The 20,874-nt window shown below is 38.3% G+C and overlaps 1 protein-coding gene across 6 annotated transcripts in view; it reads right to left on the reverse strand.

Moving 5' to 3' along the window:
- Positions 1–20,874, reverse strand: part of DST (dystonin) — a 290,047-nt gene that overhangs the window by 94,276 nt on the left and 174,897 nt on the right. For all 6 annotated transcript variants that reach the window (XM_054279827.1, XM_054279824.1, XM_054279823.1 and 3 more), the window contains 6 exons: positions 18,362–18,450; positions 17,623–17,755; positions 7,230–7,382; positions 5,018–5,251; positions 3,358–3,639; positions 1,085–1,630 (listed from right to left, as the gene is read on the reverse strand). In XM_054279827.1, the coding sequence (XP_054135802.1) occupies positions 1,085–1,630; positions 3,358–3,639; positions 5,018–5,251; positions 7,230–7,382; positions 17,623–17,755; positions 18,362–18,450 (1,437 nt within the window). The remainder of the gene's footprint in view (positions 1–1,084; positions 1,631–3,357; positions 3,640–5,017; positions 5,252–7,229; positions 7,383–17,622; positions 17,756–18,361; positions 18,451–20,874) is intronic.

Raw genomic sequence — 20,874 nt, forward strand, 5'->3', positions numbered from 1 at the left:
AAATGAACAGCTGTCTTGATAAACTGAGAAAACAAGTTTTATATACTTTTTTCACTATGTAATCAGTCTTTATAGAATTAACATTTCTGAACATGAAAACCTTAAAGAGATAAAAATTTCCAGATAAACGTGGCCACTGTTGCAGGCCAACACTCTACCAGTGGTCATTGAAGCTCTAAGGAGTTTGAACCTATGATCTCAGAAAAATATGAAATAGCACAAGTCAGAGGCTACTGACAGAAACTTCAATGGTTCAATTAATAATTATCTCAGAAGTTTACAGTTCTGGAATATTATCAATATTGAACAACACTTGTTTTTTTTTAAACAGCTGGAAATTGGCATGTGAGATTAGTTGGTGATGTTTGTCTAGTTCTGTCAGGCCGATACCATATGTGAACCTGGCACAGAGAGCTAGATTATCTTCCCTCTCTAAGGTACATGGAGGATTTTGCACTGCTAATTACTCATTAGTTAGACACTAATCTGATATTGTTAAGGATAAAATGTTTAGTTGGCAGAGCAGTGGAAAATAATTGCTGTCCTTAAATCACTAAGTTCTTTCATGCCTAGTGCTGACAACAAAGGTCACATCAGGACAAACTTCTTCAGGATACAAATTAAAATTAAAACTTTGCATGCTATATTTGGCATAATCTCTCTCTTTTTACACTAATTTTATTAGTAGGGAGCCCAGTAAATAAACAGCTTTGGGAAATATTGCAGGTAACATAAAGTAACATTATATATCTGAAAGTATTACAATTTCTTTCCACCCCAAAGCATTACTCAAGGCATTCTGAGCTGCCACAGTCTCAGAGGCTGTTTAAGCCTGAAAAGAAGAATGAAGAACTCTGGTCTCATTTCTTCCTTATAACACAAAGTAGAAAGTATCATCCATTCAGACCTTTAATAGTCTGACATTTAACTAAAGTAGATCTGGAAAAGCATCTTGTTCTGTTATCTTAACTTGAAGAAACAAAGAATTTACAACTTCTCACAGTGTTTGTTTCATCAACTACCTCCTGCCTACACAAACTGCTAAATCAATTATAGCAGTATATTCAGTATAAATAGAACTTACCTTGGTATAGAGAGATTTGAAGTGCTCTGAAGCTCTATCCAGTTTGTTCTGCACTTCAGCATACGTAGCTGAAGTATCAATGCCATCTTTGTCAACCTTCACACCATCTCTTTTGCTACATGACCTTGCAGCATCCAAAACTCTTTGTCCAGAAATTGTGATATAGCGTAAATCACCTTTGTGAGAGATAACATCTTCTGAGAAACTCTTCTGCCTTTTCAGTTTGACCATAATACCACTGAAGTCAGAAGCCCCTGCCTCCAAGTTGTCAAGTTCTTGTTCTGCCTGCTGCAGCCACGTTTCAAATTCACTATAGTCTGCATCGAATTTCTCCAATTCTTCCCTCAGAGAATGGGTCAATTTCATTTTTCGCTCTGATTCAGCCAAAGCAGTCTCATACTGAGCCTTCAGCTCTTTCATGTTCCTTTGCATCTTGTCCTTTTCTTCAGGGGTAAGGTAATGCCCTTGCTTCTCAAGCAGTGCCTGAGCAGACTGAGTTGCTACTATGATAGCCTGCTGCTGTGAAATAATTTTCTCATGTTGAGCCTACAAATAAAAGAATAAATTACAACCAGCACCCTCGCACATGGTTCCTTAGTAAAGGACATGTAGAACAAAGACCATCAAAATGATAAAGGTTTTTCTAATGTTAATATTGTTTATTATAAACCCAACATTTTGTCAGTAATTTAAGTGAAAGTGTGACTCTTAGTCACCATATTTCTGTGAAGTTAAAAAAAAACTACAAAATATTCAATAGTAATTTTTTTTCCAGAAGGCCATGACCATATGGCAATGTTCAAGTATCATTGCAACTCAGCAATACCTAGATGCATATATCACACAAACATTTTCCCCTGTAATTCCAAAACACAACTTTGTAGAGCAAAACTACACTTTGTCAATCTCTTTAATGTTTTTCCTAACAAAATTAATTTGCTGATTACTTAGCATTTATGGTAGTGTACTTAGTGTAATCAAAATTTTCCTAATTCTCTGTCTCAAAATGGGATTTAAAAAACAAAACATTCAATGGTAGGGAACTTTCCAAATCAAAACTCTCCATGTCCCATTACTTATATTGTAGCTACCATTACAGACAAGCACACCTAAAGGAGTAAAAGCATCAAACATAGTACTGATACTTTCTTCTTACACTCAGTGAACAAAAATTATTACTTGGGTTTTGAAATTGCATTTTTTCAAAATCAAGAGCCATGATTCTTATCAAATATAGTTAGTTATAAAACAGGCCCAGTTGACATTAAAAATCAAGACACAATCTGTGCTTTCAAATTTTTCAATCCCATTAAAATATTTAAGTCCAGGAACTGGTACTATATTCCAAATGAAAAGCATATTTCAAATAGATTCTTTCAAACAATTCTTCACTCTTAAATGTCTCCCATGAAAAATAGCTATGTAAAATAAACAGTATGCTTTTCTTCCATGACTACAGTGGCCAATTATTTTGTAGGCACTAGGTGCAGAAATTAACTGTCAAAAAAACAGAAGTAAAAATATGATCTATACCAAACCCAATAATCCTATTTTCTCAGGTTGCCTTTGGGTTTTTTTTTTTTTAATAAAAAAGAAAATCCAAAATACTATCAGCTACAAGCCATTTTTTTTTAAGGTTTCAATCAACTCACACCTAAAGGTTCTTGGTTTCTCAGCTGCAAGTCAGCAAATGAAACTAAAGTCTTATTATTTTAAATGCTTCCAACTTACCAGGAAAATCTATTTTAAAAATGCTGCACTGTAATTTTATGTAACTCATCCTTCTGAAGCCTTGAAACACTGCTTTGCCCATGTGTTAAAGTTGTAGGAAATGAAAACTATAATTTCAGTAAATATTATTTGCAGCAATTTGCAATCTGTAGTCACAAGGGATTAAAAGGGGATGAATCATCTAGGTATCACAAAGATTTTTGAAAAAGTCACATAAAGAATATGAATTTATATTGCTACTTTTTGCATTTTGTTTGCTGGTACCAATTTCTCACTACAAAAAATAATAGGCTCACCACAAAGATTCTTTACATTTACCTTGCAGAATGTGTCCTTTGTCTTATTTTGCAGGAAACAACTACAGTAATGGCAAAAAAGTGACAAATATGCAATACATTCTAACCACTGAAATTCCTAGCACTGTGTATTACTATCTTCCTAGTACTTGCTCCAAAGTCTAGGACAGACAGGATGAGATTGAGTTCACTTGTGTTGAATAAGGAGTGATACTCCTAAATGTTGAATAAACCCAAGAACAATACCTTGACTTTCTGATACTGCTGGTTCAGGTTATCATCTATGCTTTTCACTAGTCCATCCACCTGAGTTTCAATGTCTTGCTGCATTTCCAGCAGATTCCCATTAACATCATCCTCCTCTCCTTCCAAAACTTTCACATCTCCTTCTTCAAAGTGTGTTCCATTCTGTTCTATCACTTGCTTAAATTTCCGGCCATGCTCCGCTTCCTTATCCACATTTGATAACCAATCCAAAAGATTTTCTATTGTATTTTTACTTTCTTCCAGCTGTTCTATGGCTGCAACCTATGATGAAATTTCACAGTTTCAATTTAGAAATCTTCTTTAAAGATCACAAAATATCAAATAAGTGTAAGAGTAAACCATTTACAATGTATTAACACCAAAGAAAATGTTTGATTAATATAAAGGTTGCTGTTTATTCTATGAGAGAAAAAACCAACAGTTCATTAGTTACCCAAATGAAATATGATATTAACCTCTCCACAATTTATCAATATGTATTGGGTTTGCTTGGACAGGTTTTGGAATCAGGGGGGCTGCAGGAGTGACTTCTCTGAGAAGCTGCCAGAAGCTTCTTTCATGTCCAACAGACCCAAAGCCAACCAGGTCCAGCATGGACCCACCACTTGCTAAGGCCAAACTCATCAGCAAAGGCGGTATCAACTCTGGGATCACATAGCAATAGGGTAAAAAAAATGCATGAAAAACAGCAGCAGCCTGAAGAGAGTGGTGAGAATAAGTGAGAGGAACAGCTCTGCAGACCCCAAGGTCAGGGCAGAAGGAGGGGCAGGAGGTGCTCCAGGTGCCAGAGCTGAGATTCCCCTGCAGGCCCTGGTGCAGCCCATGGTGAGGCAGCTGTGCCCCATGGAGGGCCACAGGGGTGTAGAGATTCACCTGCAGCCCATGGGGGTCCAGGGGATGCAGAGATCCACCTGCAGCCTGGGGAAGATCCCATTCCAGAGCACATGGATGACCAAAGGAAGTCTGTGACACTGTGGGAAGCCCACACTCAAGCAGGCTTGTGGCACAACACAAGTGTGACCCCGTGGGGTCATTCCACATACTGGAACAGGGTGCCTGAAGGACTGCACCCCGTGGAAGGGACCCTGCTGCAGGCCTTGGGAAGGACTCAGGTTGGACAAGTTCATAAAGGACTGGCTTCTGTGTGAAGGACCCCACACTGGAGCACAGGAAGAGTGCAAGGAGTTCTCTCCTTGAGGAGGAAGGAGTGGCAGAGACAATGTGTGATGAACTGACCACAACCCACTTTCCCCATCCCCCTGGCATCTGTGGTGGGAATGAGAGAGAGAACTCCAGAGCTGAGCTCAGGAACAAGGGAGAGGTGGAGGGAAAGTATCTTTAAGATTTTGTTTTTATTTCTCATTATCCTGTTCTGATTTGATCAGTAATAAATTAATTTCCCCAAATCAAGCCTGTTCTGCCTGTAACAGCAGCTGTGAGTGATGCGTCCCTGCCCTTATCTCAACCCACAAGACTTTCATTAAATTTTCTCTTCCTGTCCAGCTGAGGAAGGAAGTGATGGAATGGCTTTTTGGCACCCAGACAAGGTCAACCCACCACACAACAGTTATATTGCACAACTAATATCATAAGACATGAAAAAGGTTTGAATAAAGGAATGAAATGGTTGCCTAAAAACCTTTTCTGTTTCCTGCTTAATTGCCGTTGTCATAGCTTTATCCAGTTCTTTTTTGGACTCTTCTGCCTTCTGGCTAAGGAGCAAACACTTTGTCTTAGCTTCATTTAGTTTCTGCTCCAGAACAGTCTTGTCTTCTTGTGACAACTTTTCTCCATTCTCTTTCAAGAAGGCTTCAGTATTTTTCACAATCTCTGCCAGTGTCTGGGCACTTGTTCTCATGTCTTTTTGGATCTCCTTTTGATAAAAAAGAAAGCAAATAGCAGTAAGTAAATTATTAATTAGATCTTTCCAATTAACTTTATTGGAACTATCTCTCTTCCAGTTGTAAGCACCACACTGGTCCTTCCTAGCTGCACATGATACATTAATAAATTGCAGACAATTATTAAAATCAAAGGCAAACATCTGAAAATGTTGTTGCAGCACAATCTAATTTTTTTTTTAATTGCAAATCTGTTTGCTTACAGTCCTATTCAGACTGAGCTCACTTTTTTCCCTTTAACAGTTTAAATATTGGGTTTCTACATATGCAGAACATATATTTATTTTATTAGAAATCAAGGCTCAAGTAAATCTGCTACACTGCAGTTAGTAAAGTGAGTCTCCTGACAAATTCTGGTCCATTACCATCCTGACAGAAAGCTGCTGAAAATAAGTGGGCTGAACAGAAGTCAGAAAATTGTAATCATCTTTCCTGGGTAAAAGATTTCCCATATTTCTTGAGTTTGTTCAGGCCAAAGATGGCATACAATTTTTTTTTACTTCCATTGTAACCAATCACAATATTTCAGTCTCTCAAGAATGTTTACTTCCATTGATTTTCATAGTTTTCTTCAGTTTTAATTTACCCAAAGCAGTTTTCCTGGTCTGCCTCCCAATTATCTCAGAGGAGCTTTAATTGTAATGATTACACTGTAGAATACATTCCCCCAGTTACTGAAACAATGACATTTTTCACCTTGTTGTACAGTGTAACAATCTTGGAGATGCAAGACAGAACATTTGATCCTCATTCTAGACCACAGATTTTGCAGCAATTTTAGAGTGCAGCAGCTAAAACTGCAGCTCATTTTAACACTTCAGCAGGTACATTAGAAATATTTTCCTGGGGACTCTGATTCAAGAAAAGCTTCTCCTATGACCAAGATCTCTGTGCTCCTTTTCAAACAGCACACTGAGGATGAAAGCTCTGACTTGATACAGAAAACACTGGTTTTAATCCCCATTCCATCCTAAGGCACTTTTTGAATGGTGATTCCAAGAAATCAGTCAGAAAATAACAACTAGTCTGCTAGGAAATCACAAACAGCTGATGGGGGAAAAAAAACGAGGCTGTATCAGTTCTTGACTCCCCAAGAGTACCCCATTTAGGCCATAAATCCTTAAGACAGGTAAGAGATATTAAAAGCTACCCCAGGGGTGTCTGACTGACTGCAAGAACAATTTTGACAAACTAGATACATTACTTCAAAGATAAATAAAGCAAGGCAAGATGAGTAAGGAAATTTCTCCTTTTACAGAGTGGGAGCTCTACAGTATAGTAAACTAGTATTAGGAGGAGGAAGAAGGAGAGTACCAAACCCTTCAGTCCTTTAACTATCATAAACTCAGTTTCTATCAGGACAGAGTAAAAGCCTAGAGATTACTGGATACAGCTGAAGAGCAAGGAAAGCAAACTTGTTCAAAGGGGTTTGGTACATGAAGATATCAAAGAGATTGCAAGAAACACTAAGAACCACAATTCAAAACAAAGCAATGGAAAGCCTCAGGCAAGAGAAAACATTGCAGCAAAATTTTACAAAGTACTGTGAACAGGAATAAACACTTCCTGATGCCAGTTAAAAAGCTGGCTAAATCATTTTAGCATAATAAACATGTGTGATTTTATCACATTCAACAGGAACAATCTTAAGCTAATATATTAACAAAATCGACACCTGCTTCAAGAGTGCTTCTTGAAATGTGTAGCACATACTCCCTACTCTAGTGTCTCCTCATTTGGAAGTTTCTCTTCTCCCACTGGCACACACTGGGGTGTATTCACAAGCAGCAGTTTAAATGCATGCCACTAAGCCTTTACTTTTGGTAGGTCAAACAAATCTATTTTATTCTCTCTCACATGACAAGCCTTGTTTCTCAACAAAAGAGTCGAGTCACTCTCCTCTGCACTCAGCCCTCTTTAACTTCTCTGTTAGACTAGAACTGTGCCTACCTCCTGTTTGGTCTGGTATTGTTCCAGCTCAGCCTTGCTGTCTCCAATGCCAAGGGACTGTCGCTGCCCAATGAGTCGATTTTCAGTCTGTGTAAGCAAGTCACAGATCTCCTGCAGCTTCTCCTTGCACTCCTGCTGCCGCTCAGCCACATCCTATATTAGAGCCAAGTACAATTGAACAATAAGACAAAAAATCCTCACTTCGGGAACCAACACTCTAATAGATATTAGAAATCTTTGAACATCAATTTTGCAAAGCAATTATTTTTAAAGTATGCTGTAAACATGATAGCAGTGGTACAAAGAGCAAGATGAACATACAGAAGTTATGGATAAACTTCAAATATGTTTTAAGTAAAAGAGACCATGTTTGATGGAATTGCCCAATAGAAGTCTGGCCATGCACATATGTGAAGGATGAAATCTCCAAACAGCAGGAGTGAAAATCCAGTCTCTTAACCACTTGAAACCTGTGATAAACACTATTAATTCTGAAAAAAAGGACATCAAAACAGAGGTTAGTTGTGAATGTGAGTTAGCTATTTTTGGTATGCATAACATGTTACCTGAATAGAAACTGTGAACTTTTTAAGCAGTAGAGAAGAACAAAACATGCAAGCTCATTATTGTTACAAAGTCCTAGAAAACTTATCTGTGCCTTTCCTATACTCAATTTTATGCTTCTTTCACAAAATATAGTAGAAAGAAATGTTCTTGGAATGGCAAAATAATACAAAGTCTTCGGAATAATAAAGCACTTTTATTTACACATAAACCAGGGGCTGAGGTGGTGATTCTGAGTCCTAGCAGTGCTTCTATGAGAGAAGAGGAGGTGCTGTTCACCTGCAGCATCTTATCAGCCTCTTTTGACTCTACAAAGGCTGCTTACACTTGCTGAAGAAGTAACTGGCCCAACTTGACTCACAGGTTTCCCAGTGCCCACACCTAGAACTGCAAGTACCTTGGCTCATTCACTCATATGTTCTCCCTCCAACCCATCTCAGTCAAAACAATCCATGCTACACGGATTTTAACAAATCTCGTTCTTGGACTAGAAAATCTAGAGAAAAGATCACATAAGAAGATGACCTGGCAAATTCAAGAGAAAGAAAATGTTCAGCAAGACCAAAGTGTTACGGAATGGTGCAGTAGCAAATTCAGTGATCAATATAGCTCAGATCAATTACTGATAGAGCTGCTGAAGAAACAACACTTGTGAGAAACCTCAAGTAAATTTCTCTCATTGCTAGAAAGAGCAGACCTGTGTCTGTTCTCAATTTAATATGCTGTTTCTGTGAGTATAACAAAGAAAGACAAAAATGATAATTCACCAAATTTCATCAATATCATTTTTGGAGAGCTACAAATGTATCTGTAGTAAAAAGGGAAAAGATAGAAATACACCCAATATTGCATGCTGGTATAAAAATTCCTCATCCATAGACAGAAACATTCAGCACACATTTATACAGAAAGGCAAACCTTCTGATCACCCAGCTCTTGCACTGCCTGTAACTGAGCCTCTAAACTTTCCACTTGAGAAGTTACTGCTTCCTGTGCTTCCTGAAAAGATTTCTGGGTGGTATTTAAGAGCCTCAGTAGCTGTTTGCTCTGATTAGGAGAAAGATCTTCAGCATGTTCAGAAATGAAGAACTGAACATCAAAAGCAGTGGACTCCAGTTGCATTTTTTTACAGCTGAGCTCTGCAGCACTGTTCTGTAAATGAAGTTAAGGGAATTACTAGCAAGAAAAATTGGGTACAAATAAACCATAAGTATGCCTACCATCTCTTCTTAGCCCTTATCCCAAAATGCTTTTGGTATACAATTTAGCCATGGAAAATCAAAACTCAGAATCATACTGCCACATTCAGGTATGACATTAGAACTTGCACATGGTTTGCCTCAGGACAGCTTGTGTCCAATGAATAAAATATGCGATCTTGTACATCTCTATTTTTGAAATAGATTTTTGAAAATGGACTGACCTTCAACTCTAAAAGATTTATGGCAGGTAGATGTAACATTTCTAGGTGACATCTGGTCTGAAGATCCAGAAATTTTAAAACATATACTTGAAATCATTCCTATTCTTAACTCCACAGCAGGAATGTCACCATTTCTAGCAATGTGGCAAATTCTACCAACAGCTACATACTGTGGAGCCCCTATGACCATACCATTTCTCTGGAACTCTATTTAAGCACATTAAAACAACTAAAATAATTTTTATTGTTAATACATAAAAGTATATGAACTTTACTAAAAATTTGATCTGCTTTGTTTGCCATTACTCATTTTATGGAGTATGTAATGAAAAAACCTTTTTATCTTTTCCCATCTTGTGTTCTCACATAGAATTAATTTGGAAGACAATTAAGCTTCAGTTAAATTCTGAACCCAATGCATAAAAATTCAATTTTAATCACTGAAATACTTGTATTACATATTAGATTTCTAAAAGGCTCAGATTTATGGCAACAAATGTAAGTAGAACCAATAGCATTCTCAGTAATCCTAACTCTATGAAACTTTATTTGCAAGTGAAAAAGCAAATCAACAAGATTTTATTACTGGATTATCTAATTGTTGTCTTCTTAAGTAATTACTTCTAGTCCTCTCTTTAGGCCATAGAGATTATTGAGAAGGAATAAAAAACCTAGCTAATAATTAATAATAAGGACCAATATTGAAACATCAACACCTGCCATAAAGAGAACTTACTTTAAGTAGCTGTAAACTTTTCTTCATCTCTTCTATATCATTAGTATTCACTGTGAAGTCATTCATGATTTTATTTTTCTCTGTGATCCAGTCTGAAAATCTCTGCAGTTGGTTAAAAAGTTGCTGGTGTGATCCTGCAAGCTTAGACTAGAAAGGGAATTTGTATATTTATTTATGCTCCTGTAGTATACTCACATTTTCTACCATATTAAATTGAATCATACATGTATCTTTATACTAGGATAAAATAAAGAAAATCCAAATTCCTTTATTTTAGCCCAATTGCCTTGAAGAAAATCAAGGTAAAAACATACCATTTCCAAGTCAACAGCGCAGACTATTTGTTTTGCTCGTTTTGAAGATCTATCACAGACCTCCAAAAATGCTTCCTGCAAAGAGTCATAGCTTATCTTTAGCTCTTTAAGCTTCTCTTCTGGAATATCCCTGTTACAAGACTTTAAGAATTCTTCTGCCAGCTTCATGTCCTTTTTTAGGATAACTGCAAAGGTAGCCAGTCCTGATTCAAATGACTACAAAGAGAATACATCAAAAATGCTTTAAGTTACTAGGAAAAATGTTTAAATCTGAGTTGCTTTAATTGCATTTTGAATCTCCCTTTTTACACCTAACGGCTATATTCAGCACCCATCACTGAAGTACAAGCATAAAGAACACTTTACTTACCTCTAGCTGTTCCAGTTCAGCTTTTAGTATTTCCAGGCTGTTACTAATAGTCTGCTGTTTATCTAGGTGGTTTTTCATATCTTGAAGCACTGCCAAATGTTCTTGCATTTTCTCTGTTAACTTTAAACATTGCTGTACTCCATCAAACTGAAAATGAGTTTTAAAAATAAGATTTTCCAAACTGACTTGAAAATAAGCAATAAAATTCTTTGGATTTATTATGATTTATTTTACATTTATAATCTAATTTTTCAACCATTTTTCCAGTTCAATTGTTCTCTCCACCACTTGGAAAGATCCATGCAATTCCACTAACACGGGACACTGAACACATATTCTTGTTACTTACCATGCTAGTGGGGGTGTCTCCCATGACTGCTTCTTCTGTTTTCAAAGCAGGCTCAGTAAAGCCTTTGGACAGGCTTTCCATCTTCCCATGCTCCTGATCACTTTTCCAAGCAGTGGTTCTGTTATCTGCCAATGTTTTCTCTTCATCAATTTCTGATCCAAGCTCTGATTGTTCTGTTGAGGAGAGAGAATGAAGCCCATCTCCTTTGCCTTTACCCTCATGCTCTGTGGCAGTACCAGCAACCTGTGAGCTCCTAAGCAAACCATTTATCAGCTCCTCTAACTTGCTTGTACTTTCATCTCCAAGTGAGATTTGAAAAATTTCCAGAAGTTCATTGGTAGCAAGCTTGGGAACAGGAGCTTTCATGTCTGTTTCATTCTTCCTTTCATCTGAACCAGCTGTCTTTTGCTTGCAGGATTCATGCTTCAGAATATCATGAAGAAGATCAGGACTTCTGCAATCAGGCCGAAGCAGTGAAGGAGCATCACTGTCCTTGGGCTCTGCACACAGCGTGGTGACCATTAATGCAGTTCTAACAGCATTGCTTATTTGCTTCAGATTTGACCCACTAGACATTTCACTCTCAAGCTGAGTGCTTCTAACCATTTTAAGTAGATTTTGCATTAAAGTTCTGGTATCAGAGTAACTTAGGGGTTCACATTCCTGCTTGCAGTAAACCTGTCCCATTTTCAATTTCTTTTGTAATATACTCTGTAAGTCTTCCATTGGCATGTCAGACACATCTGCTGATTGTGAAATACCTTCCTTTACTTGAAAGTCTTCGCAGGGTCCCATTTCTTTTTGCAACAACTCCATGGACATTTGTTTTTTGAAACCATTTCCAAGGGAGGAAGTGTCACTGACCATGACATTTTCTCCCTTTGTGCTTTTCAGCATCTCATGCTTGTTCTGGGCACTGTAATTCAACTTAGCCCCCATGCTACTCAGAATTGCAGAAGAAACACCAGTGGTATGGATATGACTCCCAGTAGGTTGCACTTCACTTCCATCCCTTAACTCTTTGGTATCCTCAATACTTCCTAAAGCATCTGGTTTTGTGGAGGTAATTTCACTATCACTGCTGCTTTTGTTTTCTGGAATGCCTTTCAGAACATTGTTGTCGGTATTTTGACAGTTAAGCCTCCCTGTTTCTTTAGTTATGCTAACCTCCTTTGGTGTTGCTGTATCAGGTGGAGGAAAAGAGTAAATGTTACATTCACTTGAATGCATTTCTTCCATATTTAGCAGAGAATCCTTTTCATTTCGTATACCTTTTTCCCCTCTTTCCATGTTCTCAAAACAGAATTCAATTTCACTGAATTCTGAATGGCCACCTCCTTTTATGCATGTTGTATGTTGCTTTAAAGCAGGAGAAATGCTACCACCTCTATTAAATTCATCTGATCTTGCCCCTTGAATGTCAAGAAAACCTTGATCAACATTTACTTTTTCTTTACCTGCAGCAGGAGTTTCTCTAGCAGCTTTAATTACTGTTGCATCAAATATTTCCCCAAGGTTTTCCATCTGAATGGGACTATTACTTAGTTCCATGACTTCACATTCCTCCATAGTATTTACTCTATTTTCATTTTCTGTAAGAATTTCAAAACCTCTTTCAATTTGACCATGCTTACAACTGGTGACTGGATGTGTTGGGTCCCTAAGTGAACTATTATCACTCGCATAAGGGGTATCTGTAAGGAATTTATTGTCCATTTGGGATGAGCTTTCCTTTAGCTGTTCCATACAATTTAATACTTTTTCCTCTGCAAGCAGTGCCTCTCTCTGTCTTTGTCCATGATTTGAATCTAACATTGGCAGGGTATTATTGTCTTTATTCATGCTATCAGTAATGCATTCTGAGAGAAGAAAATTTGTCCAGGTACTTTGATCATCATCAGCTTGCTGTAGATAGGCTGTCACACTGATGTCAGATTTCACAGTACCATCAAGAAGCTGAGAACCTGGAACCCTAAACTGTGTTTCATTATTCTCCTCACTCTTTGTGGACATCCATTTAGTGCCAAAGGTATTTTCAGACTGGATAGGCTCAGCAGAATCTTGTGGCATGTGTTCACTTTTGACACAAGTCCCATATTCATCTTCTGTTTCCTGCTGTCTGGCTTCTTCACTGGTACATGGAAGACCAACACATCTTTCTTCAGAAATATTTGACATTGATTCACATATTACTGAGGATAGGTTTCCATTTTCGTGGTTAGACTGGAATTGCAAACTATATCCTGTCATGTGGCCTACAGAATAGCAGTAGTCATCAATATTCTGATTGTTTTCATTGCTCCTTTCCACATCTTCTACAGACATTAACAGCTGGTCTCCTTTACTTACACATTGATTATGTGAATCAAAAATATCCATTTCATCTTCACTGTCAGAATCAGTGTCAGACTCATCATAACTATCATAATCCTCCTCATAATCTTCCCCCTCCTGTGTACCTTCAGATTCCTCCTCACACAGGTCACCTTCTGCTTTCATTTCAACTTCCTCATTCCTGTCTTGTACATCTGCTTCATTCATATTCCGTAAATAGCTCATGCCTCCTTCCTTTGTTCCTTCACTCTCAACAGTAACTAATAACTCATGCTCCTTCTCTGCAAAACTCCCTGTTCTTTCCCTTCCCTCAAGGATTTTCTCCATAGTTTTGGCATTTGCAGAAGCTACAGTTATGCTCTCAGGTTGCCCTTTCACATTCACATGAGCATTCTCTCCAGCATTAGCTGCAAGTTCTTGAAAAGAGCTGGTCTCTTCTCTTAGGATTATCCGACCACCTCTTTCCTCCAGAAAACCAAATGGAACTGATCTTCCAGCCAATTCTGGCTCTGGTGTATCATCATCCCCCACCTGCAAGGTGTCAAACCCCTCATCACCTTGAGGAGTGTCAGAGGAATCATCATCATCATCATCAATTTGTGGAGTATCATAGACATCACTGTCATCATCATCACCCTGAGGTGTTTCATAGGCATCATCATCATCACCATCATCCAACTGAGAGCTGTCCTCTTCAGAGGCCACCTCACCACAGCCTTGCTGCAAGCAGCTACTCTCAAGCTGTGGGATGCCATCACCCTCCTCTACTGATGAGTCAGAGCTACTGTCACACGGCAGCAACCTGTGGAATATAAGATCACCTTCTTCTTCTGTCAGTCTTTGTGCTGTGCTGTTACTGTCCCCCAGGGGTGGTCCATCATGTGTGACAGCATCACCACCCAATGAAAGCCTATGGTGCATGTCTATGCTGTCCTCTAGACACAGTTTATTCTGAAAAGCAGCGCAATCCTCCAGGGATGGCCTTCCATGGATATAAAGACAGTCCTGTAGAGATGGACCTGCGTACTCCTGAAGAAGTTGTGCGCCATATCTGTTGTCTTCAAACTTTGGTGTGACACAACATTGACTAACCGATTCTTCTGGAAGTCTATATTCAGTGTCTGCAGTGATGGATAAATCAAGATTTCTCTGAAAATTATCCTTCTTGCTGTTATCCAGTACCATTCTGCTACTGTCAGCTTGAAATGTGGGAGGCCCATAGTCCGTGCACCTTTCCAGTTCCCTCCATGTTTCCTTATCTGACAAATCATTCACGCTCAAGGAATTTTGTAATGTTTTATCATTCATGTTTTCATTATCCAGAATGTCTCCCACACAAATCTCTTCTTTTGCTGTTTGTGATAAAAATCTTGTATTTGAGTCATCTGGATGATATCCTTCAATGTTTCCTGAATTTGTCTGCTGATTATTATGCTTACAGAGTTCTGTCCACTCAGAAACCTCCAAAAAACCTCTGAGATCATTTCTCATCATGGAATTTTGAGTGCTGCTTACTACATTTCTGAGTTCTGCAGGGGTAGTTAACTGCATCTCCTGTGTATATTCTGATTGCTCAGTACCAAGAATATTGCAAACATCTGGCCTGCACACATGGGGATATTCCTGTGAAGATATGTAATTCCCAGAATCATCACATTGATTACATTTCCTGTTATTACCAGAGTTCTCAGCACCTGAAAGATCACCCTGAACACTGTTTACTGACTTTAGGTGAATTCCTTTTGAACTTACATATTTGTTACTAAACTCTATTTCTGACACACCAGCATTGTACCCAGCACTATCGCCTTCCAGCAACATATTGATGATTTCTTCCAGTTGTCCATCATATAACAAAAGTCTCTGTCCAGTGTTTGCATCCATATAACTATTTACCATCAGGTAAGACATGAATAGTTTCTTAGCTTCATCTACATTATGACATACAGGGTCTTCTGTGCCAGAAACTTCATGTTCCCCCTCACAGCCATGAAATACAGATGGCAGAAATTCGTAAGTTGATAACCACTTTGCAGCATTTTTACAAAGGGACTTTAATTCTTCTACATTGGGCATTTTATCTGGTAAAGTCACATTGGTCAAAACAGATACAGTATTACTGTCTATAATCCCTGATTCTGCAGCCTTGTCAAGACTGATTATTTCACAAGTTTCTGGAATGTAAAGTGCAGCTATTTTCTTTCTATCATTCAGTATTTTGAATGCCAGCTCATTTGTAACCATATCTTGGTGCAAAGAAGTTGATACGGGGAATATTTCACCAGTGTGAGGCCAAATTAGTCCCACAAAGCCTCTCTGAGCTTCTAATACCAGCAGAGCACTGGTAGCTGATATTAAGTTGCATTGCACAGCTTCATCAACAGTCAAGCGTTGTCCTGAATTTTGACAAAGGATTCCACCAGTCTGAACCTGACGTGTGAGGATCCCACAAGCCGTGTCCTGATCTATCATCCCTTGTCTCACGGCCTCTTCCACAGTCATTCGTTTCCCTGAGTCGGGGTCAATGATACCTCCAGACATTAACTGAGCACCCAGCAGCCTGAACATTGTTTCCCTGTCAATGAGCCCTTCGTGGGCTGCCCTCAAAATAGTTACCTTCCTTCCACATTTCAACACAATTCTCCCTTTTTCTTGTGGTTTCACAGGCAGGAGTCTTAACCTTGTTGCTTCATGTACTATGCTTCTATGAACCATCTGTTCAAGGGAAATTTTCTCAGCACAGTTGGGATCTATGAGGTCTTTACATGTATCTTGTCTTTCTAGGAGTTTGGAATATAATGTTGGAGAAATGAGATTTCTCTGGAAAGCATTCTGCAAAGACAGCTTTTCTCCAGTAGATGGCAAAATCAAATAGCCACTTGAAAGCTGATTCTCAAGAATTTTAACAGCCAGATGTTCTGAAATCAGACCTTGTTCTAAAGCTGAAACAACTGGAATATTTGCTAATGATGATTCTGACATAAGCTTCTTTGCATTACTTAATTCTTGCAGCTGTAACAGAATCTGCTCATCAATTAAGGCATGTGCTTTAGCTTCTTCCAAACCATAACACACTCCTAATTCTGGAGAAATTATTCCAGAAAGAATCAGCTGATTCTCAAGCAATCTAATTCCAGTGTCATAGTCAAGAAAACCTCTTAAAATAGACTGAAAGACTGAAAGGACTTCTCCAGTTGTTTGGTCAATGACACCAGCAATGACTTTATGCACCTAAAAGGGAATATAAAAGAAAAATTATCATCTTTTTTGGATCATATGTTTAAAATAATCTTTTGATTTTGAATGCATGATAAGCATAAAAACATGTACTTACCAAGGCCTGGAGGAATGTTGTGAATGTTAGCAGCTCAAATGCACAAGTGATCTATGTCAGTCATTCAACAGCACACGATGTGATAAAAGATTTAAAACCAACATGCATCTGTGAATTGAAAACCTATGCTTTGCATACATAAATAGGGTTAGTGAAAGACAATATAAGAAATGATTGCAGAGAGGGCAAATAGAACATATACCTGAAAGGCACATTTTCATGCTATAAATGTCTGTGAAAGGTTAGAATATTTGGAAACAGTATGTGATTCAACACAACCATGCTATTCATGTTTACAGCATACAGCATTTCTGTATATACACTCAACCATATGGAATCAGATACTCCAGCACCAAATATTGCATTTAGTTTACATGGAAAGCATGAAGTCAGTTTGGAAACATTACCTGAACTCATTACACAGACTCTGCCTCTGTATGTATATGAGAATACTCTTAAATAGTCCATATTTAAGACTAATACTCATTAAGAAATATATTCATAGTGTCTCAGAGAAAATTGTATTATGTCCTCCCATTTTCATACCCAGAAAAAATTTAGGAAAACCTGAAAGTAGATCACTTCTAGGATATTTCTGAGTGATGTATGGGAGAGATGAACATGTTATTTTACAGTGTCATTTTTGCAGCAGAAATGCACACTTATCTAGCAGTCAAAGAATGGCTTTTAAGAGAAGAGTTAAGAGATGAATGATTTGCTTATCTTTCTTCATGCAAGGCACACATTATTAAGACTCTTCAGAAGAAGTTTGATGAATAGAATGCTCATGTGCACAGGTAAGGTCACATACAGTATTTCATAGCAAATACACAAAACCTTCAGTCAATTAAATATCTAGTCCTTCCACACACTGTTAATTGCAGCTTCTTCTTTGGCTGATCATGTGTCATTTGAAAACCATGCAAGAAATCTCAAGAGGAACTGAAATCTAAGTTTGAATCTTGTTACCTTTTCTTCCATCTTTTCATCACCCAGATGTGCTTCCTGCAGCTGCTTCAAAGCTTCATTGGATAACAAGCTGTAGCTTTCCTGGAGGGATCTAACTTGCTTTTCCATTTCATGTCTCTCTTCATCTGTCATTCTATCATGGGGAAAAAAAAATGGAAGGAGGAGATCTCTGGGTAAATTGTAACTTGTTGGGATCTGCCTACCTTTACTTAAAAATAGGGAATAGAAATTAGTACAATTAGTGGTCTGGAAAAAATACAGCCTATTTACAAAGATGCTCAAGAAAGCTACAATCTCATTGCAGTTATTCAGGAAAAGAAGCATTTAACTTTTGCATGGGGCTTTTTCTACTGGTTACCAGTCAAGACAGGTAACATAATCATCAAGGAGTCATGAGATATGTCAGCAATTTAGTAACTTAAATCTGTTTTCAGACACAAATGAAAAAATCTTGTGCTAGATAGTTCAAGTACTCGTTTACTACAAATTTGTTAATTATTTTGACTGCAAATGAAATTTTAAATATCTAATATTTTTAAGATGACCAGAGGTATACAAACAAAGTCAAATTCTTGAAATCAACAAAATTGCAATCAAGCTTCATCAAATGAGAAGATAAAAAACTCCCAAACCATACACAACATGCAATTAGATCTATAAGGATATGATTTTTTTTAAGCAAACAGTATGTATTTATTCAATTAATTTTACATTATTTGAAAAATAAAAAATGGCATACTTGTCACTGTGCTTAGCTAAAAATGACTGAGTTGTCTGCAGAGCTTCAGCTATTTGTTCTTTTTTGGTTGACATTTCATGAAGGGAAATCTGAAAAATAAATAACCTGTGTTCAAAACTCAATAATGTATATAAATAAACAAAACAAACAAACTAACCCTTATTTGTATCTGGGACTAATCTCAATAATAAAGGAGCTTGATTTTAAAAAAAATACTGGCAATCAGTAGAGCAATATTTTTTATCGGAATTGCATCATTTACATATGAGTCAGTCATTGTGATGTGTCTTTTGATTAAGCAAGCTCTTTTTAGAAAACTAGTGGGCAAAACAAATAGAATATTTCAAAATGTTATTTGATGGAAAATTAACCAATCATTTAAAATCACATTAAAATTGGCACACTTTATAGTAGCTTTATAAAGGTTGTGTACAATAGTCATGTTCAAGAAGTTGCTCACCAAAATAAGAGATAACAAATTTTTGAAAAAACATATCAGAAGACCACAAGCCTTCATGAAATTCAAAAACAGAGACAAATGCAATATAAGACACCTGGGGAAAATGAATTATCAATTAATATTCTCCACACTATCAGTTCTGTGCCCTCCCCAGTAAAGGACTTGTTCTGGTAGAGGAACTTGTGGGAATTTCATCTAACTTTCCTGAGAATCTCCCTGCAGTCTCTTCAAAGAAAAGCACTCATAAAGGCAAATTATGAAAAGGGAGTTCTGCAAGCTGGAGATGTCTTCAACATAGGTGCTAGGTCTTGAGCAAGGTGCTTGGGCCCTTCATTCACCTTGGTCTGGACAAAACCAATCTCTCCTTGTCTGCACTGTACCAAAGGGCCCAAAATTCTCAATTCTCACTTTGCAATCACCACCAGCAAGCCACAATCTCATCCCCTGTACTGCTTGCACAGGAACCAAGAGAACCACTGGATGCACTATGCAAGAAGATGAAGTGAGAAGATGAAGCAGCAGATGGGGCTACAAAATCCACTTTTCTTAGGGAACCAGTGTCACAGTGGCTTCTGTGTGCACCCTGTCACTACTGGCAGCAGCTTTTCTTCCCAGTACCTGGCTACATTCCACAGTAACCCCAATTGTCTGTGTATTTCAGCTGACATTAGCTATGAAATCACCAGTTTCTACATGTTTCTACACAACTTACAAGGTATCATTGTTACTCAGTGGAGACACAAACCCAGGCACCTCTGAAAGGTGCAGCCACCTCGCCAGGCCATTTCACAAGGGAAGAAAAGACCCTCAGCAAACACCCATCTCCCAGAGGAAGCCAAGACAGCCGACTCACAGGTTACTCACTGGAGGCTCAGGCTGGACAGAGGAGATGGCAATGGCAACCACAGTTGCTGTGGTAAGCTGAGATGTCCTTACTAAGGAGTTGAGAGCTAGCCCAGTACTGATAAAGGTTCGCAGTGTAGTCAATAACAAGGGCAGCATTGAATGCTTCTGCAAATCCTGATTTTAACTACTAGCAATTTACCAATTAATATGTTCAAATCAGTGCAAGCTCACTTCGTCCTGTAGATATAAGGACAAATTCAGAGCTAGCACTGGTCCTCTCTGAACAAGCTACGTGCTGGAACAGTGCTCAACAGGACTGCCAACCTTCCCAACAGCAAGCTGGATTTATGCACATGCTGGTCCAGTGGCTCTGGCACCAGAAGGCATCACCAAAATAAAACCATAGGAACAGGATGCCAAGAGTGCTAAAATCATGTTTGCATGATGACATATCCAGCAGTGTACTGAGGGATGTGGACAAGACACTGCTCTGTCCCTCTGCTGCTCAGTGTGCAGGTAAGCCTTCACCTACTGAAACCTTTCTAGGTGTAACTAAGCTATTTCATGGGGCAAGCCCAGCAGAGAAGGTCCTAGAAATGCCATGAAACTTCACAGATGGAAATTTATGGTCTGAGTTACAACTGCACCCAGTGACAATGTCGTGTTAAATACAAAGGCATCAAGTTGGGCCACTCCAACAACATCTGGACTAGTGTGATAACAGAGAGGCCTCAGTTAACATCTGCTGTGCTTCCTAGGACAGCAGTTTTGACTGTCTCTTAAGAAGACCCCTCAGATTAACTTTTCAAACACAAATAAATAGAAACTTGGCCCTCAGGCCCCTCCTACCAACTTTCTCCTTCCTGGTGCCCAAAATGCCATCCTGACAGGATGCACTCTCCCTCTACAAAGGCTGACATACGGTGTGCAGGGTCCAGTTTCTCTAAACTGATATTTTGCAGTGTCAGAATGTGTCATACACGAGGTCTGGAAAAAGCAGTGGGAGTTTCTTCCTGAGTAACGTGCTTGTGTCCCTAAACACTGATGTTTATTTACCCAACTCTCTACTCACAACCAAATGTGAAATCACGTCCTGAGTGAAATGTGGATGGTGATTTGTAGGGGGAAAAATGTATTTATGGATTTTTTTGGCCTTTTAATCCATGCAAAAACCCAAAAAGAGGAAGTGGTGCTTTATTCAAAAGAT

Source organism: Melozone crissalis, unplaced genomic scaffold (assembly GCF_028551555.1).
Source record: "Melozone crissalis strain CALT ecotype California unplaced genomic scaffold, PUWL_Pcris_2 ptg000027l_1, whole genome shotgun sequence".
In the NCBI taxonomy this organism is placed as follows: domain Eukaryota; kingdom Metazoa; phylum Chordata; class Aves; order Passeriformes; family Passerellidae; genus Melozone; species Melozone crissalis.